General features: G+C 43.8%; 1 protein-coding gene across 1 annotated transcript in view; it reads right to left on the bottom strand.

Annotated features, from left to right (window-relative positions):
- Positions 1-24036, bottom strand: part of LOC311103430 (extracellular serine/threonine protein kinase FAM20C-like) — a 57588-nt gene extending 33552 nt beyond the window's left edge. The window contains exons 1-3 of the mRNA XM_084144996.1: positions 23307-24036; positions 21663-21844; positions 15363-15441 (exon numbers count right to left, since the gene is read on the bottom strand). Of these exons, the coding sequence (XP_084001122.1) occupies positions 15363-15441; positions 21663-21844; positions 23307-23866 (821 nt within the window). The 5' untranslated portion in view covers positions 23867-24036. The remainder of the gene's footprint in view (positions 1-15362; positions 15442-21662; positions 21845-23306) is intronic.
- Positions 24037-25234: the final 1198 nt, after the last annotated feature.

The raw sequence follows: 25234 nt of genomic DNA, 5'->3' as shown, positions 1-25234 counted from the left end.
CCATTTCTTTAAAAGTATCTGTGACCAACAGATGCATATCTGTATTCCCAGTCATATGAAATCCATAGATTAGGGCCTAATTATTTTTTTTCAATTGACTGATTTCCTCAGTTGAACTGTAACTCACTAAAGTCTTTGAAATTGTTGCATGTTGCGTTTATATTTTTGTTCAGTATATATATACAGTATATACAGTATATAATGCTGTGTATAGACAGTATAAACAGTATATGAATAGAAAAGGTATGTACAGCAGTAGTTACATAGGATGAGCCTTGACTAGATTACAGTATATACATATAAAGTGGGTAAAACAGTATGTAAACATTATTAAAGTGACCAGTGTTCAATGACTCTATGTACATAGGGCAGCAGTCTCTAAGGTTAAGGGTAGAGTACCGGGTGGTAGCCAGTAGGGCCGGGACAATTCCAGTATCGTGATAGCGGATTTAACTTCTTTAGGAAAATAGCCCCAATATTTTACATACGGCAGGTTTTTAAAGGACCAAAGAGTTTGGTCTGCTTCGTGTTTTCATTTTTAGCATGGAAAAAATATTGCGATACTGTTATCGTCCCGGCAGTAACAGTGACTAAGGTTCAGGGCTGGTGACTGGCCTGGAGATTGATGCTGTTTATCTCTCAATGTTTATCTCATATCTCATGTTCTCATATCTGTTGATAGTGATTGACGCCAGACTGGAGGTACAAGGACAGAAAACACTGATTGTTCTGTGACACTGTGTGATTCTGTAGCAGCTGATGTTGTGACTTCCTACAAGCCTCTTGGCAGGTGTTTACAGAACATTGGTGCTGTGAGATTACAATATAAGGGCCTGCTTAGAGAAGGTGAGTAAGACATTTTCTCTCCCTGTTGCAACTTGTATTAAACCAGATTGATTTTGATTGACTCTTTAATTCATCTGAAAATCGCTATTACACGGTTGTTCTCATGCAGATTCAATCTCAATACATGACACTTTTGTAGCTTAATGAAAAACCCAATAATATCATTTACTTCCTTTGAATTTTGATTTCCTCTCATCACCCCCACATAATCCCACCACTTGTCTTTGTCAGATCACTAGCATGTACAGTTGAAGTCGGAAGTTTACATACACTTAGGTTGGAGTCATTAAAACTCGTTTTTGAACCACTCCACAAATTTCTTGTTAACAAACTATAGTTTTGGCAAGTCGGTTAAGACATCTACTTTGTGCTTGAGACAAGTAATTTTTCCAACAATTGTTTACAGACAGATTATTTCACTTATAATTCACTGTATCACAATTCCAGTGGGTCAGAAGTTTACATACACTAAGTTGACTGTGCCTTTAAGCAGCTTGATAAATTCCAGAAAATGATGTCATGGCTTTAGAAGCTTCTGATAGGCTAATTGACATCATTTGAGTCAATTGGAGGTGTACCTGTGGATGTATTTCAAGGCCTACCTTCAAACTCAGTGCCTCTTTGCTTGACATCATGGGAAAATCAAAAGAAATCAGCCAAGACCTCAGAAAAGAAATTGTAGACCTCCACAAGTCTGGTTCATCCTTGGGAACAATTTCCAAACGCCTGAAGGTACCACGTCCATCTGTACAAACAATAGTACGCAAGTATAAACACCATGGGACCACGCAGCCGTCATACCGCTCGCGTTCTGTCTCCTAGAGATGAACGTATTTTGGTGTGAAAAGTGCAAATCAATCCCAGAACAACAGCAAAGGACCTTGTGAAGATGCTGGAGGAAACAGGTACAAAAGTATCTATATCCACAGTAAAACAAGTCCTATATCGACATAACCTGAAAGGCCACTCAGCAAAGAAGAAGCCACTGCTCCAAAACCGCCATAAAAAAGCCAGACTACGGTTTGCAACTGCACATGGGGACAAAGATCATACTTTTTGGAGCAATGTCCTCTGGTCTGATGAAACAAAAATAGAACTGTTTGGCCATAATGACCATTGTTATGTTTGGAGGAAAAAGTGGGATGGGGCTTGCAAGCCGAAGAACACCATCCCAACCGTGAAGCACGGGGGTGGCAGCATCATGCTGTGGGGGTGCTTTGCTGCAGGAGGGACTGGTGCACTTCACAAAATAGATGGCATCATGAGGAAGGAAAATTATGTGGATATATTGAAGTAACATCTCAAGACATCATTCAGGAAGTTAAAGCTTGGTCGCAAATGAGTCTTCCAAATGGACAATGACCCCAAGCATACTTCCAAAGTTGTGGCAAAATGGCTTAAGGACAACAAAGTCAAGGTATTGGAGTGGCCATCACAAAGCCCTGACCTCAATCCTATAATACATTTGTGGGCAGAACTGAAAAAGTGTGTGCGAGCAAGGAGGCCTACAAACCTGACTCAGTTACACCAGCTCTATCAGGAGGAATGGGCCAAAATTCACCCAACTTATTGTGGGAAGCTTGTGGAAGGCTACCAGAAACGCTTGCCCCAAGTTAAACAATTTAAAGGCAATGGAACCAAATACTAATTGAGTGTATGTAAACTTCTGACCCACTGGGAATGTGATGAAATAAATAAAAGCTGAAATAAATAATTCTCTACTATTATTCTGATATGTCACATTCTTAAAATAAAGTGGTGATCCTAACTGACCTAAAACAGGGAATTTTTACTAGGATTAAATGTCAGGAATTGTGAAAAACTGAGTTTAAATATATTTGGCTAAGGTGTATGTAAACTTCCGACTTCAACTGTATGTAGCCTGGTCCCTGATCTGAATGTGCTGTCTAGCCAACTCATATGATCATTGTTGGCAAGACAGGAAAAACAGATCTGGGATCAGGCTATGTATAGCCTAATAGCTGTCAAATTGGAGAATCACACTGCAATGAACAAGAAATGTCACAATCCAGTGACCCAGGCCGAGAGCCTTGCCGTCCCTGACTGCGTCTAGATCAGTGTATTACATAAGAGACCCACTCATACTCCTGCCACTCATAGCCTCTTCCACAGATCCCAGATCAGCTGTAATCATATTGAGACGTGGAGACCCAGAACGCCACGGAGCACGACTGAAAACATAATAAACACTGGTAAAGAAGAGAGAGAACGTGGGGAGCATTCAATTTACAGAGAGAGAGAGAGAGAGAGAGAGAGAGAGAGAGAGAGAGAGAGAGAGAGAGAGAGAGAGAGAGAGAGAGAGAGAGAGAGAGAGAGAGAGAGAGAGAGAGAGAGAGAGAGTGAGAGAGAGAGAGAGAGAGAGAGAAAGAAAAAGAGAGAGAAAATATGTGAGAGAGAGAAATGGGAGAGAGAATGGGAGAAAGAGAGAATGTGAGAGAGAGAAAATGGGATACAGAAAGAGAGAGAGAATTGGAGAGAGAGGGAGAAACAGAATTGGAGAGAGAGAGAGAATCTGAAAGAGAGAAAATGGGAGACAGAAAGAGAGAGAGAATGGGAGAGAGAGAGAGAGGGAGAGAGGGAGGAAAGGAAGGAATTGCCGGATTAGGATCAAACGTACCGCGGCATATCTAATAAACAAGTCCAACAAGAGAGCATTCTGGGAAGGCAGTGCGTGGAGCGTGGAGCTAACACTGGAGCTGTATGAGGGGTGATGCCGGGCTCCGCTTCGGTTCGCGAGTCTAAAATAAGACGTGTCTGTCTGTATGTCAGAGAAGTTTTGTCACATTGGGGATGACTGAGTGGCGCAGTGGTCTAAGGCACTGCATCGCAGTGCTAACTGTGCCTCTAGAGATCCTGGTTCGAATCCAGGCTCTGTCGCAGCCGGCCGCGACCGGGAGACTCATGGGCGGCGCACAATTGGCCCAGCGTCGTCCAGGGTAAGGGAGGGAATGGCCGGCAGGGATGTAGCTCAGTTGATAGAGCATGGTGTTTGCAACGCCAGGGTTGTGGGTTCGATTCCCACGGGGGGCCAGTATATTCACTAACTGTAAGTCGCTCTGGATAAGAGCGTCTGCTAAATGACTAAAATGTAAAATGTAAAAATGATGACACACGGGCAGAGCGGCGGGCACATGTTCCGTGCCAGACAGCGAGGAAAGGAGTGTGAGAGGATATACCACTACCTCCTCGCTCAGAGACAGAGGGGGGGGGGGGGGGGGGGGGCATGAGAGAGAGAGAAAGGAGAGAGAAACAGGGAGATAGAGAGAAAGGAAAATAGAAAGGGGAGATAGGAGAGAGAAAATAGATAGAAAGAGAGAGAGAGAGAAACTGATAGAAAATGACAGTGAGATGAATAACAACACAGACAGACAACGTATCTTCTCAGGCGAACACTTGTGACAAATTAAATAGAAATGTCTCACAGTAACACAGATTTGTGTGAACACGCGCAGCCTCACGTAGACCAGCATCACAGAACTAACAGTGAGAAGTCTGACCACTACGACTCAATATAGCGACACATACGCATGAATCTAAAATACACTACCGACAATTAATCAGATCAAGGTTGTAAAAAGATCAAATCCTTAGGTGTTTGACTATATCAGTGAAAAAAATCCACTGCATTTTAATTTGAGTGAGATATCAAATGGTGTGTTGACTGCTGTGCTGAACAGTAATGGGGTTGATGATTATGACTGTCTTATTATGACACGTAATAAATGTCCTACTGCTGGCCATTACTGTTCTAATGCACTATGCACTTCCACTCACATTTCCCCCAGGTGAAGAATTCACCGTGATTGGTCTTGACACGCACTCCCTATCAACACCAGCACACGCACAGGGTGCAAACACATGCATGCACACAGATACACAAGTAGGCATGCACACACACAACCCATGCATGCATTTTCATAGAGGTGAGAGAGAGAGAGAGAGAGAGAGAGAGAGAGAGAGAGAGAGAGAGAGAGAGAGAGAGAGAGAGAGAGAGAGAGAGAGAGAAGAGAGAAAGAGAGAGAGAGAGAGAGAAAGAGAGAGAGAGAGAGAGCTTAAGTCGGTTTGAGAATGCAAAATTGTTATCAGTCCGTGTTCTGACTACCCTGACTCTCCTAGACAGTAACACAGAGACCAGCAGGATGAGGAGAGAGGAAAGATAAAAGGAAAGAAGAGAGGGAGGGAGGGAGGAGGGAGGGAGGGAGGGAGGAGGGGAGAGATATCATTTCAGATGAGCAATCCTCATCTCCATCAGATCAGCAGTTTAAGAGTCAAATTAAAGAAGGCTTTGGTGAGACTCTGGACACTGTAGCTGCTTACCAAATGGCACCCTACTCCCTATATAGTGCACTACTTTTGACCAAGGACCATATAGTTCTGGTCAAAAGTAGCACACTATGTAGGGAATAGGGTGCCATTTGGGACTCAACCTGGTCACTTCGAGCAGAATAACTGGGCCTGGCCCGATTCAGGCTGAGCTGTGGAACAAATGTCTTCCAAGTGTTACACAGGGCCGGTGCCATGGAGATTGTGTGTGTGTGTGTGTGTGTGTGTGTGTGTGTTTGTGTGTGTGTGTTTGTATGTGCGGACATGTGTGTGTGTGTACGTGTGTGTGTGTGTTGGGAGGAATTTCACTGCCCTCTGCATCATCTGCTGCTTACCATGTCAAACTCACTCATCTCATGGACGAGTGATCTCCAACACATTGTCCAGGAAACCAGGAACAGAATAACAACTTTCCCCAGCCAACAGAAACAGTCAACTCACATTAATTCTACCTCTTGGCTTCATCATGGCAATAAATCTCTCTCTCTTTTGGTATTTTTCTCTGTTCTCATTCTCTGCCCCCACCCCCCCCCCCTCCCTTTCTCTCTCTCTCTTTCTCTCTATAACCCTCTCTCTCTCTCTCTCTCTCCCTCTCTCTGCTCTCTCTCTTTCTCTCTCCCTCTCTCCCCTATTTCTTATTCTCCATCCCTTTCCCTCTCTCCTCCTTGTCTCCCCCTCTCTCTCTATCCCCCTCCCTTTCCTTCTCTCCTCCCTCTCTCCCCCTCGCTCTCCCTCTCTCCCCACTCTCTCTCTGTCTCCCTCCCTTTCTCTCTCTCCCCCTCTCTCTCCCTCTCTCCCCACTCTCTCTCTGTCTCCCTCCCTTACTCTCTCTCCTCCCTCTCTCACCCTGTCTCCTCCCTCTCTCCCCCTTGCTCTCTCTCTCTGAGTAGTAAATAGAGCTGACACCTGTCACCAGTTGACATATGAGACAGTGAGAGCCTGTTATTGCTCATTACAGACTACATTATGAATCAACCGAGCTCTTCATTATCGCTAGGCAGGAATTGTGTGATTTCTATAATTTCCAACTCATATGTCTGGCAGTTTGCCTCTGTGCTTCCAGGCTTATTAATGTATCTGTGTCTATTTTATTTATAATTATATATTTATGTGGATCTCATTTATTCTCCGAACCATGATCAGAAGCGCCAGGCCTAACAAATTGATGCCTGATGCACATGGACACGGCATCATGATCGGCTTGCTTCCCTGGCGGAGAATAGGCACACGTGTCGGTGCGAGGGGACGGATCCTGATGTATATGTTGAGTCAAAGTGACAAGCGAGGCGCAACTGTAACTAGCATTGCACGATCAGACGCTGAGGCTCAGGAACCCGCGCCAAGGGTTAGCTAACACTAACCTAGTAGCCATAACTAACTGAGGATCAGGTTAATGCAAACCACTAACTGCTACTCAGGTACAGAGCTGCCAAGGGTTCGCTAACGCTAATTGCTAACTGCTAACCGCTAACTGCTAACTGCTAATCAGGTGCAGAAAGTTGATCAATCTGACCGTAAAACGACCTAATGTGGCATTTCACACCACGTTTGTACAATCATAACCAAAAGTCATATTGACCTACCCAATGTGCTGATTTCTTAGGATTTATAGATTATTTCCTATAGTGTGATATAATGCATGTGGTGCAGCTCCTGTAAAGTTGTGTTCAACATGTGTGTGTGTGTGTGTATGCTGTATTGCTGTATGAGCTGCAGCTGTGCAGACAGCTGTCCGTGGTAACTGGCTCCATCCGCTCTGACAAGTCCGTGCCACCACACACACACACACACCTCAATGCTCCTCCATTTCATGTAAACTAATGGCATTCTTATAGTCCTCAAGGGGCCCTTTTAAATGAACCATGTCATCTCATATGACTTCCTTTTAAATGAACCATGTCATCTCATATGACTACCAGAGAACATAAAGGAAGACATAATGTATTGCATTTCAACGCTCGGTCCTCCCTCCTTCTTTTTGTCCTTTTTACATGGATCGCAAAATGTCGGGCATGAGACAGAGAGGACAGATCTGTGTTAAGCTGGGAGTTTGAATACAGAAGAGGGAATTGTAGATTTTGTATGCCCATGGCTTTTATCCATGAAAGAGAGACATTTTCCCTCCACTTTTCCCACAGCGGATTGGGAGCAGTCGTGCAGGTTTTAACTTTTGGATTTAGCCATTTGGATCAAGCTCAATCTGTGGAGCTGGATTTGCGATCCACTATTCAGATGTTGGGAGCGCTGATCCCTGGCCTCTCTGAGTTTCACTTTCAATCAATCTCCATTTCTCATGACCAACCCTGACAGAGATATTGTGTAAGATTCAGAAAACCCGTAGAATTCACCACAAAAGGTCTCAGTATGTAACAAGACAGCAATTTACTCCTTGTTATGAGAGAGAGCGAAAGAATGTGTGCATTTTTGTATACGTGTGTGAAATGTGCAATGTGTATGATGCAACACGACCAAAATCCAAGCAGAGATAACAAATATTCCAGCCACATGAAACTACCAAGACGAAGATTGAACATGTTCGATATTCTGCAGTAAAATGTGCAGAGATCAATACGAACAGTTATGAACTTGATATAATCAATCTCATGTTATCAGGCCATAGGAACACAACCATATGAATCTGTCTCTCTGTGGGCAGAGACTTTACGGGTGATGGATGGAGTATCAAATTGGATTCCATCTCTCTCTCTCTCTCTCTCTCTCTCTCTCTCTCTCTCTCTCTCTCGCTCTCTCTCTTTCCTCCATTCCACTCCTCCATCCCTCTCTTCCCTTCTTATCTATGGTGAGTTGCAATGGACCCTGGGGGTTTGACTTTCCTGAGCTATGGGCAGAGTCAGAGATTGACAAAACACAGACATAGAGAAAGAGAGAGTGACAGAAAGAGAGAGCGAGAGGGGGTCCTATATGTATGAGCTTATGGTTGGAAAATAAGTAGTAACAGCCTGAGCTGATGAAAACACAGCAGCCTTTTAGCGCAGGCAGTAAAGAGGCCACTGCCAAACACACATTGGGGTCCTCGTATGGCTGAGAGATGAAGCCTTGTTATCTCTCACTGAGTTCATGTGGACCAGATATAAGCGAGTTCATACCTCACCTCCCTCAGGCACAGACAGTGCATACATACATGGGTGCAGCGCGAAGGGACAAACACACACGGGTCCTCTATAAGTACATAGGACACGTGTGTGTGCATGTGTGTGTAAAGCACCCCTGTGCACCGAGACACTAGCCTGAATGCGAAACAAAGACTTCTCTGCCTTACCGTAACCAATAAATAAAAACGTTTCCCGAGTTGTGTATTCAGCACTCTTCAATCATTTTGACCTAGCGCCGAGCGGATATTTATCATAGAAGAGAAAGAAACGCAGGGCTTGTTGTTGACTCTATGAGGATGAGCTGCATTTTGTCGTCGCATTTCTCTGGGCCAATGTTGTTCCATTTCCTCCCTATTGACAAATCCAATTAACTTCACATGGACATTACAGCGCCTGTATACCATGCCAAAATCTATGATGCCAGCCTCGGTTGGCGCAGGATGGGTGCCCACTGCCCAGGATGGATGCCAGGCTCGGGGCAGGGAAGGGAGGCAGCGTGGCAGATGGGCACCCTGGTGGATGGGCCCTGGCATGGTGCGTCTGCTCTGCAGCAATAGATAGAGCGCTCGGACCCCCTCCACGGCTGGCACTGCCAGCTCACAGACGTGGGCAGTGCCAACTACTGCATCGCTCCTCTCTGCTTTCTGTCTACGCCACAATCACTGTTCTGTCTCTTCATCTTCTCTGACCTCCCTTACATACCCTCACTCTATACCCCTTCAATGAACCCATCTGCCCTTCCATACTCTCACCCACTTCCCCTTTTCTTGCCAACTTACAGGCCGAGGGCAGTGCCAACTGTCTGGTCAGGCTTCAACTCTGTTCCTGTCTCCTCTGGTCTCCCCACCTTTTCCTATATGGTGTCCCTCCATCTATCCATCTCTGACCCCTTCTGCCCTGCCAGGCCTTACCCACCTCCCTCCTGCTGCTTCCTTCCCTCAGACCTCTCTCTCTCTCTACCTCTCTCTTTCTCTCTCTCTCCTTCCCTGCTCTGTTCTCCTCCCCTGTATTATGAGCCAGGACTCTTCACAGTGAGTCTGTGGGATAATGAAGCCCTTGACCGAACCACCCTGCAGGCCTACTTGTTGGCTCCCTACCAAGGGTGTGAGTATGAACTCCCCATAGCCCCCTCGCTTATCTCTCCCACTGTCACGCCTCTGGAAGCCTCATTGAAAATCTCTTCTCGAGGTTTAGGAAATCTGAACACAACAACATTCCTCCACTTTGTCTACCAAGTCTGTCCTAGACCATCTTAGGTCTCACTGCTAAGATCAATCTCAATAGGTTTTATGAACTCCAGTCCACGTGCACTGAGAGGTGAGTTGCATTAGTTGTTGAGGTTTTCAACCCCTTGATGAAAAATCAAAATCCATACACACACATATTTTAGCTCTCTTAACTTTTTTACGAGGCCCTACAAATGGAGAGGTGAGCAGTACGGCGAGGTGTCAGAGTTCTGGCGTGTCCTACCTCGCTCCTACCTCACGCTTGTAGATACATTTGCATCGAGGTCAAAGGAACACAACAAGCTACTTTGATGCCTGGTGAACATCCAGATGCACTATGGGACAGGTGGGGGAGGACCAACACACAGCTCAGTAGCTAGCTAACACTCTGAAGCTACAGCACCCTGGGTCCAGCTTAGACTCAAGGACACGTCAATGTCATTGGAGCCTATGAACGGGACCAGGAGTTTTTCCTGGGTCTGGTCATATGAACAGGGAAACTCTGGGCCCTAGTTGTAGCATGTAGTTGTCGCATAGAGCTAGTTAGTTAGAATTTGCATTCAAATTATCGGCCATTCAAATGCTGCTGTGGCATGATTGTGTTGCTGCCATGGCAAGCCTGCTCAAATTAAAGGAGCACATCTGTAGCATACAGTCGGGTTATAAAAGATAATTATAGCATATAACTAGAGCTCAGAGCTTTTCCTGACAGGTCATACAGCAAAAACTGGCCCTACCTATAAGATCAGTGATCACACACCCCACAAAAAACAGACAGACTCCAGACGTTTTACATTATATCTAACATAGACATAGCCAAAATAAAGGAAGCACTTAAGTAATTGAAGGATACTGTCATGCCCTGGCTCTGGGGACTCATATGTTGAGCCAGGGTGTGGATTTTTCTATGTTATAGTTTTCTATGTTGTGTTCTAGATAGTTTAGTTTCTATGTTGGCCAGGGTGGTTCCCAATCAGAGACAGCTGTAGCTTGTTGTCTCTGATTGGGGACCATACTTAGGCAGCCTGTTGGCACATGTTTATTGTGGGATCTTGTTCCGTAAGGTTTGTTTTGGTGTATTAACCTAGGACTTCACGTATCGTATCATTTGTTGTTTTTGTTCGTGTTGTACATTTAATAAAATATGTACGCTTACCACGCTGCGCCTTGGTCCGCTGTTTATAACGATCGTGACAGATACAAAGTATATTGAAAGCAGGTGCTTCCACACAGGTGTGGTTCCTAAGTTAACGAAGCAATTAACATCCCATCATGCTTAGGGTCATGTAAAAAATGCCCAATATTTTGGCTACCATGGCTAGAAAAAGAGATTTCAGTGACTTTGAAAGAGGGGTCTCAAAGGAGCATAAGGGGTTTAAAGGGTGTGTGTGTGTGTGTGTCTCAGTTACCAGATCTCAACACAATTGAACACTTATGGGAGATTCTGGAGCATTTTATACCATCATCAACAAATTGAAGTATTGAAGCTGTTCTGGCAGCTCGTGGTGCTCAATGCCATATTAAGACACTTTATGTTGGTGTTTCCTTTATTTTGGGCAGTTACCTGTACATTCTACATTCTTACTCACTCTTTCAGTATCATCAGTACCCATCTGTCCTATGAGGAACTTTAAACCGTACATGATGCACCACAGACACTCATCATTCCACTCAAGTTCATCCCTCACACTAATAATAAGTCTAGTGCAATCTCAGACCTGTCATTAGGAGATTTAGGGTTAATAACATATCATTACATGCAAGACAACTTAAAACTATGTCTCATCTCATAGCTAGACTAAAGACTTGTGCAATCATATCTGATGAAAAAGAAAAATTGTTATTGTGGTGTGACTCTCAAGAGTGTTTTTCTAGATTAACTGCTATAGCCAATGACTGTTATCATTCAATATATTGTATTTCAAACACCCTAAGTGCAGCTGGCTTTCTACCATCTCAATTCACATCATTTTCTCACATGCAAGAAACACCTTGGACTGGTTGAGTTGGTGGATTGCATGATGGTAACCTGCCAATCTAATGACCACAGGTTGCCCAAAGCCAGCCAAGCAAAGCTAGCTCAAAGCTAGCCCATAGTCTGCCCAAAAGTTAGCCCATAATCAGCCTAATGCCAGCCCAAAGCTAACCCAAAGGCAGCCTAAAGCTAGCCCAAAGCTAACCCATAGTTAACCCTAAAGCTAGCGCAAAGCTATACCAAAGCTAACCCAAAGCTAGCCAGCCAAATGAGCTCTATGCTCAGCTGGACTTGCTGAATGATTCGAGGAGACAGCCAAGGCAGTAACTCTGCATGTTAACAGTAACAGTGTGAACATTGACATGTGCTGAGGCACAACTCCCAGTCAAAACACACACACGCGCACATGCACACACACACACACACACACACACACACACACACACACACACACACACACAGCATCAGCGAGACAGCCTCAGTCTGTCCTGCCTCCCCAACTGTGTGTGTGGCTTAGGGACATCACAGAATCATACATATTTCTGCAAACACTATTGGAACCTCTGAGAGGGGACTTCTAGGCATTGCCTCGTCTAAAGTCAGTCAGAAAACTAAACACAGAGGGAAAAGCCTGAGCTGCCTCTTCTTCATTGCAGGCGCGATGTTGTGGTGACCCATAGGGGTTTAATTAGTTATCACACTTTTCTGTTAGCTAAACTCTTATGTTTACTTCGATGTTGAATAAAAAATAAAATAAAAACTACAACAAAGGCTACGGCAGCATCCAATATGTCAAAGCGATCAAGTGGGTTCTTGAGCAATTACTGTTTGATCACAGGCGAGTTAGCCCAGACACAACACACACACACTCACATAAAAGGGCACAAGCACACACACACACACACACACACACACACACACACACACTGTCTGTTTTAACGGTGGGGAATTCACTGGGCATAATAACTCAGCTGGATGGTTTTTATGTGCCGCGCTTATTCTGGCAAAATGTATTCCTCAAGAGCTTGGTGTGACGGCTCTGGGTTCTCTTTTTAATTAACACATAATCCTGTTGATGTTAATTCATTCATTCATTGAACACACTTATCATTCCCCACTAGGAAAGATCAGACAGAAAATAAATGATGGATCCTAACCAGTCACGAGCGCAGCAGTTGAAATGTCTACCATTTATTCTGCTTGTTTTTCCCTTCAATAAAATGTCTGATTTTTAGGTAGCACTTTGTTAATTCCTTTAGTTGATCAAGCACATCAGGGAGTATGATATAGTATGTTGATGTTAAAAGAGTAAAGAAGAGTAAAAGAAGCAAAGTAAATGGTGGCCTAGGCATACATGGGGCATAAATAGGACATAAATAGGGCATAAATAGGGCATACAGTGAGGGAAAAAAGTATTTGATCCCCTGCTGATTTTGTACGTTTGCCCACTGACAAAGAAATGATCAGTCTATCATTTTAATGGTAGGTTTATTTGAACAGTGAGAGACAGAATAACAACAAACTAATCCAGAAAAACACATGTCAAAAATGTTATAAATTGATTTGCATTTTAATGAGGGAAATAAGTATTTGACCCCCTCTCAATCAGAAAGATTTCTGGCTCCCAGGTGTCTTTTATACAGGTAACGAGCTGAGATTAGGAGCACACTCTATAAAAGACACCTGTCCACAGAAGCAATCAATCAATCAGATCTCCCTCGGCCTGGGGCTCCATGCAAGATCTCACCTCGTGGAGTTGCAATGATCATGAGAATGGTGAGGAATCAGCCCAGAACTACACGGGAGGATCTTGTCAATGATCTCAAGGCAGCTGGGACCATAGTCACCAAGACAACAATTGGTAACACACTACGCTGTGAAGGACTGAAATCCTGCAGCGCCCGCAAGGACCCCCTGCTCAAGAAAGCACATATACATGCCCGTCTGAAGTTTGCCAATGAACATCTGAACGATTCAGAGGAGAACTGGGTGAAAGTGTTGTGGTCAGATGAGACCAAAATGGAGCTCTTTGGCATCAACTCAACTCGCCGTGTTTGGAGGACGAGGAATGCTGCCTATGACCCCAAGAACACCATCCCCACCGTCAAACATGAAGGTGGAAACATTATGCTTTGGGGGTGTTTTTCTGCTAAGGGGACAGGACAACTTCAACGCATCAAAGGGACGATGGACGGGGCCATGTACCGTCAAATCTTGGGTGAGAATCTCCTTCCCTCAGCCAGGGCATTGAAAATGGGTCGTGGATGGGTATTCCAGCATGACAATGACCCAAAACACACGGCCAAGGCAACAAAAGAGTGGCTCAAGAAGAAGCACATTAAGATCCTGGAGTGGCCTAGCCAGTCTCCAGACCTTAATCCCATAGAAAATCTGTGGAGGAAGCTGAAGGTTCGAGTTGCCAAACGTCAGCCTCGAAACCTTAATGACTTTGAGAAGATCTGCAAAGAGGAGTGGGACAAAATCCCTCCTGAGATGTGTGCAAACCTGGTGGCCAACTACAAGAAACGTCTGACCTCTGTGATTGCCAACAAGGGTTTTGTACAAAGTACTAAGTCATATTTTGCAGAGGGGTCAAATACTTATTTCCCTCATTAAAATGCCAATCAATTTATAACATTTTTGACATGCGTTTTTCTGGATTTTTTTGTTGTTATTCTGTCTCTCACTGTTCAAATAAACCTTCCATTAAAATTATAGACTGATCATTTCTTTGTCAGTGGGCAAATGTACAAAATCAGCAGGGGATCAAATACTTTTTTCCCTCACTGTAAATAGGGCATAAATAGGGCATACATAGGCCATACATAAGGCATACATAGGGCATACATAGGGCATACATGGAGCATAAATAGGGCATAAATAGGGCATACATAGGGCATAAATAGGACATAAATAGGGCATAAATAGGGCATACATAGGGCATAAATAGGGCATAAATAGGGCATACATGGGGCATAAATAGGGCATAAATAGGACATAAATAGGGCATAAATAGGACATAAATAGGGCATAAATAGGGCATACATAGGGCATAAATAGGGCATAAATAGGGCATACATGGGGCATAAATAGGGCATAAATAGGGCATAAATAGGGCATAAATAGGACATAAATAGGGCATAAATAGGGCATACATAGGGCATAAATAGGGCATAAATAGGGCATACATGGGGCATAAATAGGGCATAAATAGGGCATAAATAGGGCATAAATAGGGCATACATGGGGCATAAATAGGACATAAATTGGGCATACATAGGGCATAAATAGGACATAAATAGGGCATAAATAGGGCATACATAGGGTATACATAGGTTATAAATAGGGTATACATAGGGTATGTGTGTGCCTCCCGAGTGGCGCAGTGCTAGAGATCCTGGTTCGAATCCAGGCTCTGTCGTAGTCGGCAGCGACCTGGAGACCCATGGGGCGGCGCACAATTGGCCCAGCGTCGTCCAGGGTAGGGGAGGGAATGGCCGGCAGGGATGTAGCTCAGTTGGTAGAGCATGGCGTTTGTAACGCCAGGGTTGTGGGTTCGATTCCCACGGGGAGCCAAATAATGTATGCACTCACTGACTGTATGTCGCTCTGGATAAGAGTGTCTGCTAAATGACTAAAATTAAAAAAATTGTATAAATAGGGCATAAATAGGCAAACGCAATGTATTATGATATCATGAACGTTCATAAATAGATGATAGAACGGGGGCTTTGAAGGTATTTTCTTTGTCAACATGTTTTCCCTCTGCAACAGACACTACAGACACTACTTGAAGAGATGTCCGGTAGGTCATCCTTGATCCATCTTGTACATTTTATACAAACGATTGGTACTTACTTCATGGGCTTGAACAGCGCCTGTCCGTAGTTCTGGAAAGTCATGATGAGCTTCAGTTGAGTTCCTCCTGACTTCATGGCTGTTTAGGGAAGAGACAAAAGGTAAAAGGTCAATTTACTTTACCATCTTGAGGTACAGAGACACAGACACATACACACACACACGCACACAGGCACACACACACACCAATGACCCCCCCCCCCCCCCCCCCCCCCCCCTCCCCACTAGGGATGTGACAAATTGAAACATTTTCTTAACGATTAAACAGCCATCTTTTTATCGGTTTTCCACATGAATTCACAATGCAGAATATGTTCCTATCGCGTATGAGCGCTAGGGGGGCAATGAAGTTCTATCTACCGCAGTAGGCTGAATCTCAAACCGAACATTTGGCTCCTAAGCCCTTTATCGAGTGGCCACTTACTGTTGTGTTTGATAGTGATAATTCGAGTCCGAAGGTGTTTTAGCCAAAATGAGCATTGAGACGATGCATACTCGATGTCCCAACTGCCACTTAATATAAATACATTTGCAAGCATCGTCTCCCTCGACCTGTCCAGTAGTGGTGTGTGGGTAAAATCACATTGTTTGCTCTATAACCTGTTAGTTCATATGCCTTGCGACCATGATATATAGGCCTAAAGGCCGAGAAAATAAGAAGACACAGTGGCAGAATAAATTCAACCACACCTTTGTTTCATCACAAAACCGGAGAGCAACATCTGTCCAGTAAAGTCCACAAAACATATTGCATGTAACAAACAGTTACATGACCTACAGAATGGTCAAGAAAGTTAATGTTTCCGACATTTTCGGACCACTAAACTATTGATTTAGAACCACAGAGAGTTACCGCAAGTCGCAAAGAAAACAGGAGCTGCCTCCACTATTCCAGCACCATTTCAACTTCAATCAAATCAACTCTGCTTAGTCTAATACAGTGACAACTAAAAGATACCAAAAACTATTTAGTCCAATCAACATAAGCTAAATATGATGTGGCTGTCCATTGTTCTGATTTCTGTGTGCGTGCGTGTGTGTGCGTGTGTGTGTGCGTGTTCGTGCAAGTAGAAAATCATGTTGACTCACCCTACTTGTAGAGAAATTCCAACGCCATCCTCCTCTCTTTCATGTTGACGAAACGGTCTATCACTCTGTCATACAGTACATGCTTTTATTTTTTGTTGTCCTAGGCTACCTGGCTAAACTGCTTGCTCGCTAGCCTAACTTCCATTCATGGGCAACGTTAGCTAGTCAACATTAGCTTTCTACATCTAGCTACATATTGAACTTCCATCCTATCAGGCCAGGGGCACAACAATGTATGAATTAATGGTTGGATCAGAATCACCGTTATAATCATTGGCCAGTACAGAGAATTAAGTAAAACCACAAGTCCAAATCCCTATCTCCATCCATGGCTAATTTAGGAAAGGGACAATTTTAGCAAGCTAGCTAGCTAGCCACCAGAGGACAACAACACAAGGAGATGCAACAATTCAAGTTGTTCCTGTCAATGAAATATGCTCTCAATGTGATTTGAGTGAAGCCAAAATCCAAGTTGGCTTTCTTTGACACTTTGTTTTGGTGCGCCAGGACAATTCACAGTTGAGCTTACTCAGTTTAGCTCAGCACTGATTGGCTACTTATTTATATTTTTTTTATCAAGGGAGGCCAAATGCTCGCTTTCTCCTGTGAGATACATTCACTCTCTTGCGAATTGTAGGAAAATTATGAAACACAGAGAGACGAAAGATAAATAATTTAATGTTAACAAAAAAAAACATTGGTCAATTTTGGGGGAAAGCCTGGCTTCCCTGGGCAACCATGAATACGTGCCACTGGACCTGTCTTGTGCATGATTCACTAGCTATGAAACACAGGCACTGGGGCAGACAGACACATACTCTGATAGACAGTGAGATGTGCAAGTATATCGGTCGTAAGTGATTTCATCAGCTGGTTAAGCTTGTTGTAGCCTGCCTGCTGCTAGCTAGCTTCACTGACAAACACAGGGATTGAATGTTAGCTAGCTAGCTAAGGATGTTGGGAACTGCACTGATAAACAGCATGTAGCTTGTCACTTATTTACAATAGTTTGACAGCTTGCTGATGAAGTTGCACACTGTAGACAGTGCAGCGTAGCAGCACTTGCTGATGAAGTTGTAGACAGTGTAACGCAGCAGCAGGCTCCATAGGGGCAGGGCAGGCTGTTCGCTGCTGTCGCTGCTGTTGCTTGTCTTTTTTTGCCATTCCCCCCTGCTACAGTACACTCTTTAAAAAAAGAGTTATTTAGAACCTAAAAGGTGTTATCTAGAACCTAAAAGGGTTCTTCGGCTTTCCACATAGGATAACTCTTTGAAAAAACCTTTTTGTTTCCAGGCAGAACCCGTTTTGTTCCATGTAGAACCCTTTTGGGTTCCATGTAGAACCCTTTCCACAGACTGTTCTCCATGGAACCAAAAAGCGTTCTCCTATGGGGACAGCCGAAGAACCCTTTTGGAATCCTTTTTTCTAAGAGTGTTCACATACAGGAGCAAACATCTGCTACACATTTTGCTAGTCATTGTGCATCAACAGAATGAGATTGTAGCAGGTAGGAACATAGATAAGTGTGTGTGTGTGTGTGTGTGTGTGTGTGTGTGTGTGTGTGTGTGTGTGTGTGTATGTTTGTGTGTGTGTGTGTGTTGGGGAGGGGGTGTTCTACAAGCACCTGCAGGTGGGACTTGGGCTGATTAGGTGGGAAGTGTGACAGAGAACACAATCCAAGGGCTTTGTTTTTCCATGTATGTGTGTGTGTGTGTGTTTACATAACATAGGCATACCTAATAAAACAAACGATTGGTAACACTTTCTATGAAAACCCTCTTCATAATGCATTATAAGCATTTTGAAGTGTTGTAAATGCACTTACAGTTATATGTGTATTCATAGGAGGTCTTACCAAACAATTGCATTCAGTTCTTTTCAGTGATCATATTCCAGTGACGTACAAAGACACTGTATTATGCAGGAAACATTAGCTACTACACTTTAGCTCAATCCATGTATGGATCTCCTCTATTGTAAAGAAAAGGCTCAATAACCCTGTTAGAGTTGGACCTGGTTAGGCTGTACAGTAAATGGAAGACTCCAGACTACCCAGGAGGCTAGAAGTCTTTGAACTCCAACACTAAACTCACTCTCTGCCCGTGTAAAAGAACAGGACTATTACCTACGCCCATCTTTCCCTTTAGATCTGTCCGTCGCTCCGTTTCACACGGATGGAGTGGGCCAGGCTAAATCAGACACGCTGATTATCTGTCTAACAAAAGGCCTGAGAGGGCTGTCTAAATGGTTTGTGTTTCTGTCATAATGGACAGGCTTTCAGGGGATTTGCCCATCTATTACAGAGCATTAACTTGAGCATATTACACAACCCTGCAGCTCTGCCTAACCACAATGTAAACAAGCCCCGCAGTCTCCTCTTTCACTCTTTCTTTCTCCTTTGCTCTCAAACTCACTTTTTCTATTTCTCTGTCTTTCTCTCTCAATCTCTCATCTTCTCTCTCTCTCTCTCTCTCTCTCTCTCTCTCTCTCTCTCTCTCTCTCTCTCTCTCTCTCTCTCTCTCTCTCTCTCTCTCTCTCTCTCTCTCTCTCTCTCTCTCTCTCTGCACCAGCTGGGTCTCTCTCTCTCTTACCATTTCTCCACTCCACCTATTTTTAAGGGCACATATTAGGCTGTCCGAGGACAAACTATCCTGACCCCTGAGTGCACACAGAATACACCTACAGGCACAGTACACCAAGCACCTATTCAGCGTGTCAGGGCAGAGAGAGCTGAGAGAGAGGTGACTAGTCAGAGATACAGAATGAAAGAGTAGTCACTGAGTAACCACTGAGGGTATTATAACATGACTATATAATACCTTTAATGTCGATCAAAGCAGAAATGTGTATTTTTCTGTCTGTTGTTATAGGGCAAGATGTCTTAGATTTTCCGGTAGCTGGGTCATATTCATAGTACTATCAGATAATCTAACATTAATCCTTTAGTTGTCCTAAACGCTTTGCCACCGTGACCTGCCTATATATAAAGCTTTCGAAAATGTATTGTGAACCGCCCCCATGACATAAACAAAACCATTGTTTGTATCTAGGACACTGATCATAAGCCGCGACCCGTGATCTAAAAGGAACTGGATGCGATCCACCAGTTCGGAAGCGCTGATCTAATCAACAAAACTCAAAAAGGTCATCCCTGATGAAACATTCCAATGAGATTCATCATTCAAGTGGATTGAAACTAGGCCAGCGTTAGCATAGAGTAGCCTACAGTGTGAGTCACGGTAACCTATAGTAGAAGTACTGCTATGCATTCCACATTGGTTATGATGGCCATCTATAGTGCCCTCTCTATCTGAGCATCCCTGAATTCATGAATAACAATGTTATTTTTTACAAAAGCTCCCACTCGGTGGAACACTTCTGTATCATAATGATGAATGCATAGCTCTCGCTTGCTCTCTCTCTCTCTCTCTCTCTCTCTCTCTCTCTCTCTCTCTCTCTCTCTCTCTCTCTCTCTCTCTCTATCTCTCTCTCTCTCTCTCTCTCTCTCTCTCTCTCTCTTTCTCTTTCTTTCTCACCCCCTCTCTCTCAAACACACAGACAGGCGTACGCAAGTAAACGTACACGCACGCACGGACACACACTCACGCACGTACACACACACACACACACACATGCACACACACACACCTGGGCTGCTATAGATGTATGAGTTATGAGATGTTCTGCACACTGAGAAAAAGGCCATATCTTTACAGAGAGCCAGGCTCAACAAAACATTATCAGCAGGAAAAATGCTGAAGTGGAAACTTTCCTAAATATCTGCCCCCTGTGTTTTCTCTCTCACTGATCCAGGCTGGACTGATTGGAAAGGCTGCTGTCTGTGTGGAGGTACAGTATGCACGCACACACACACACACACACACACACACACACACACACACACTCCTCCTCAACCCCCCCCATCCCTTCCCCCACGCACACATCGTTTTATATGGCCGTCTCTGAGTGCAGATGCAGTTGATTGATGGGCAATGCAATGGAAACAGTGGGTGACACACCTAGAACAAGAGATGCCATGGAGCATGAGTGATTACACGCTGTCCGGGAGTGATTGAGGAACTAATATCAATGCTGGAGGGAACTTCAATAGCGTGGTGCAGCGGTTCTTATTTTAGCCCTAGCCTTTGCATGCACACAAACATCAGCATAGACATGAGACTATGTACATATGTATCCCTCGCACGCACGCACACACACAAGCACTCCCGTACACACACACACACACACACACCCACACAGCCACCCCGCCCCCCTTACACACACACATGTCTATGACATGGCAGACCTCAGGCTCTTGAGCGAGGGAGGCAGTACTTCATTGCAGCAGTAGCTCTCCAGTGGGAACGGTAGCAGTCACAGAGAGGACCCATTTAGCCTGCGACAACCACATAATGTCACCTAAGCACTCTGTATGATTGCTTTGAGGTCTGACAGATTATTTTCCATAGCCAAACTGTTTGACACAGACGCATTAATGGCTTTTCATCTATTTTTCACTTCCTCTGAACGTATTTGCTATCTGTAACAAGGGCCTCAGGTAAAAATAAAGGGTGTTTAATTGAAACTCAGGATTGGGACAAAAGCACAGGATGCAGTTGATTGAACATGGCTTTCTATATAATGCCTTTATTTAAGTGTCTATGTGTGTATCATAGTTCATCCCTCCCTCCCTCCCTCCCTCCCTCCCTCCCTCCCTCCCTCCCTCCCTCCCTCCCTCCCTCCCTCCGTCCGTCCGTCCGTCCGTCCGTCCGTCCATCCATCCATCCATCCATCCATCCATCCATCCATCCATCTATCTATCTATCTATCTATCTATCTATCTATCTATCTATCTATCTATCTATCTATCTATCTATCTATCTATCTATCTATCTATCTATCTATCTATCTATCTATCTATCTATCTATCTATCTATCTATCTATCTATCTATCTATCTATCTATCTATCTATCTATCTATCTATCTATCTATCTATCTATCTATCTATCTATCTATCTATCTATCTATCTATCTATCTATCTATCTATCTATCTATCTATCTATCTATCTATCTATCTATCTATCTATCTATCTATCTATCTATCTATCTATCTATCTATCTATCTATCTATCTATCCATTACACACAACAGTCTCATAGAGATGCACAGCAAAGTATTCTTGGAATTTCTAGTTTTCCCCCAGACTCACCCACACTGGTGATCCTCTGGGTGACCAGATCCTTGAGCATGGAGTCCAGGACAGGGTTGTGTCTGGAGTAGAGTTCGTAGCGGTTGATACCGATGTGGAAGCGAAGCCAGTTGGGGTAGGACTCAGCTGTCACCTCCCCTGTAGGGGGGTACTCCTCCTCTTCCACGTTGGCTTCATTGTGCCTGGTGGACGGAGGACAGACGTGAGGGATGAGATGTAGGAAAGGAGAAGAGGGGAGGGGCTCCACTGTCAATGTATTGTCTAATTCAGGTTTGGTAATGAAGATGACTGCTACAGCAGAGGAGGCTGGTGGGAGGAGCTATAGGAGGTTGAGCTCATTGTAAAGGCTGGAACGGAATCAATGGAATGGTACCAAACACACATGGAAAAAATGTGTTTGACTCTGTTCCATTGATTCCATTCCAGCCATTACAATGAGCCCATCCTCCTATAGCTCCTCCCACCAGCCTCCACTGTGCTACAGGTGTGTTGGTGAGCCTTACAGTATTCTTCTGGGTTAATGGGTGTCTTATAGGGTCTGCTTTGGGCTTGGATGTATTTCAGATTTTTATGATGATATCCAGATTATCAAGTCTAATCAAATGCCACTAATTAAATCAAATATCACACCGGCCGTCAAAGTAGAGTCCTACATGCAATATCAAGGAAGCTGACATTTAATTAAGGTGTAAAATTGAAATGCAATCAATATGTTGTTTACACATGATTGAACATAAACAGCATCGTTGTTGAAGTCATACATAGGCTACAATCAAATCAAATAACCTAACATCTGTATGCCTACTTTAAACAGTGTTGGTTTTCTGTGGCCAAACTCTCTATTCTTAATTAAGTTATTACATTGTAATAACAAAATAAGTGTGAAAATAGTATGCCTACCCCCACATGCTTAGAAGACTATAAGATATTACAGTAAACCACGGCAGAATAAGATAGGCAAGTAGCCTACAAGTGCATGGGGTAGGGGGGTGCTCAGAAAACCATCACAGTTCAGATAAAAAGAAAGGGCATCATTTGAGTGTGCATGGATGGATAGTTAATTCACTCCACAACTGTAGAGGTGGAGAGGAAGAGTTGAATAGATTGATTGGATTGTCTTCCAGTTAATGATATCCCCAGAGAATGGAGAGTGTGAGGAGAAATGATAGATTAGATAGATAGATAGATAGATAGATAGATAGATAGATAGATAGATAGATAGATAGATAGATAGATAGATAGATAGATAGATAGATAGATAGATAGATAGATAGATAGATAGATAGATAGATAGATGATAAAGAATGGTTAGCATACAGGAGTACCGCTTTGCAGCAGGTGCAATGCATAGTATATGGGCAATAAGTAATGTATATAGTCATGTAGCCTTTAAGCTACAGGATATAGTGGATAGCGAGCAGAGATTGTACACTGACTGATGCTCAGTTAAAGTATCTGGACAAGTGGACTATTAGTTATATTCATGTCACTTTTGTATTAATTTAATTCAAAAAGAGAAAGCCAGGGAGGAAGTCAATTTAAGTAACTGTTGCTTGAGTGTAATAATCCATGTATGGCACTATACACCTGTCACCTTGATTTCTTATAAGGTGATACGCCTGCTTCCTTTTATCCCCATCTTACCATTCTTGATTCCCCGCTGCTTTCGGATAGAACCTGATGTCAGTATTGACGTTGAACAAGGTGTCGTCGTCTGTGAGGGTCGGCAGGTCCGTTTTGTATAAAGGATGTTCGAACAGAGCCGACAGCCGGTAGACACCGGGCGCAGCAACGGTCTTACCCCCGCTGGCGTCTCTGATGAGCGGCTTCTGGTTATCCGCTGCCCCGTCGTACTGTTTCATTCGTTTGAAAGACTCCGCTCTCTCCCCAGCGGCAGGGATTTTTTCCAGGGAATGGGACGTGAGGTTTGAGCTCGGCTCGTTGCTAAAATCTTGCAGGATTCTCAGCGTGTGTTTGTTAGGCCAGCCCGGTTCCGCCACCGACCTAACGCGTTGCTTCCCCCAGCTCCCGGCCTCCTCGCTCGGGTTGTGCGCGCACTGGCAGCCACCGTTACCGGTTTCCGGTCCCGCCGCTCGCTTCTCTAGTTTTGGGAGCAAGTCTATCATAATGTGCATGGTGCACGCCACCAAAAACACCATGAGTATCAAAACTCGAAATTTACGAAACAGTATCATCTTGATCATTTTGTACAGGATACACGTCTAAGTAGTTGTTATATCACTAAACCATAAAAGCAGTGCACAACACCGATATTGATTAAAATTATAGTCAGTGTGAAATATGGAGCAAAAACCCAACGTAGATCATTTTTAGAATTTTTTCTGGTCATTCCAAACATAATCCGTGTTATATCATAAACTCCATGTTTACGCATAGAGTGCGGGTATTTTATTAAAGACTGAATTATTCATTTTCAGCCAGATGGACATGCCGACTCATTGCGGAGAGCAGGCACCTTACAGCGAATGGATCTGTGGCTATTCTGAATACACCACAAAACGATATCTAATCGTAATAGCAGTGAATAGTTTAGGGAATTTTAAACGTTGTGTTTTAGCACAATTGCGTCTCGAAAGCACTGTTCCATCCTCAGAACCTGCAATGCTCAGCATAAAAACGTGTCAATGCTGTCCAATCGTCATTTTTGTTAAAAGTCCGAGGGACACTCTATTCAATTTCAGACAAAATAATGTAGCCACAGTCCTTGTAGGAAATAGCAACAGGCAAAAATAAATGCATTAAAGAAAAGCAACGCAAAAAAAATCGAAGAGATTTTAAAAAAAACTGGCGATTCACTATCAAGTTGAAGATACCTGGATGCGAGCCTAGGCCAGATCCTGTCAAAAATATAAATCTCCCGTCACCGTTTTCCGTTCAAGGAACAGCAGAGAGAGTAGGCTACACCACTTGGCAGGTGCGGAGATTTTCGCTTCCACTTGTCCAGTGGCTGTTATACTTCTCAGTCGAACTAGTCTAGTGCTCTTACTGGGTGGGTGTGTTAAATATTATGATCAAACCCTTCTGAACCCAGCCTCGCTGGCGTCATAGCGAAGAGATTGGCTGCGTCTACATGCAAACAGCGATAGTGACATGAAACGAGAGAGAGCTTCAGAGCGCGTTGGAACGATTTACTGTAAACCTGGCTGCAACTCTCCACAGCGCAAGAAGAGGGCGTCTTCTATTTCTAAATACAATGCTGCTGTGTACCACTGTGCAGTCGACCAGACTGCGCCAGGATAAAGGGGGAAGTTGAAATCGGTGAGGGAACACCATTTTTGGGGGTTCTTGCATTTGAATTATATTACATTCTTCTTATAAAACGATTTACCACAGTAAACATAAAGTTCAAATTTCGAGACTCCGAGACCATTGATTGAGTGCTTTTGAAGTGACAGGTTGGTGCGAAATCTGTCGCCTTTCTCCGTTGCGCTGTATCACCACAATGGACAGCGACCAGCACACTAAAGCAAGGCCGTTTTGGTAATGAATATAGGCTACAAGATAGATAGAGTAAATCACCTATTACAAACAGCCTATATGAATGCAGCCAT

The sequence above is a fragment of the Coregonus lavaretus genome, assembly GCF_964263955.1.
Source record: "Coregonus lavaretus genome assembly, chromosome: 28".
Taxonomy (NCBI): Eukaryota; Metazoa; Chordata; class Actinopteri; order Salmoniformes; family Salmonidae; genus Coregonus; species Coregonus lavaretus.
This window is presented reverse-complemented; position numbering and strand designations above follow the sequence as displayed.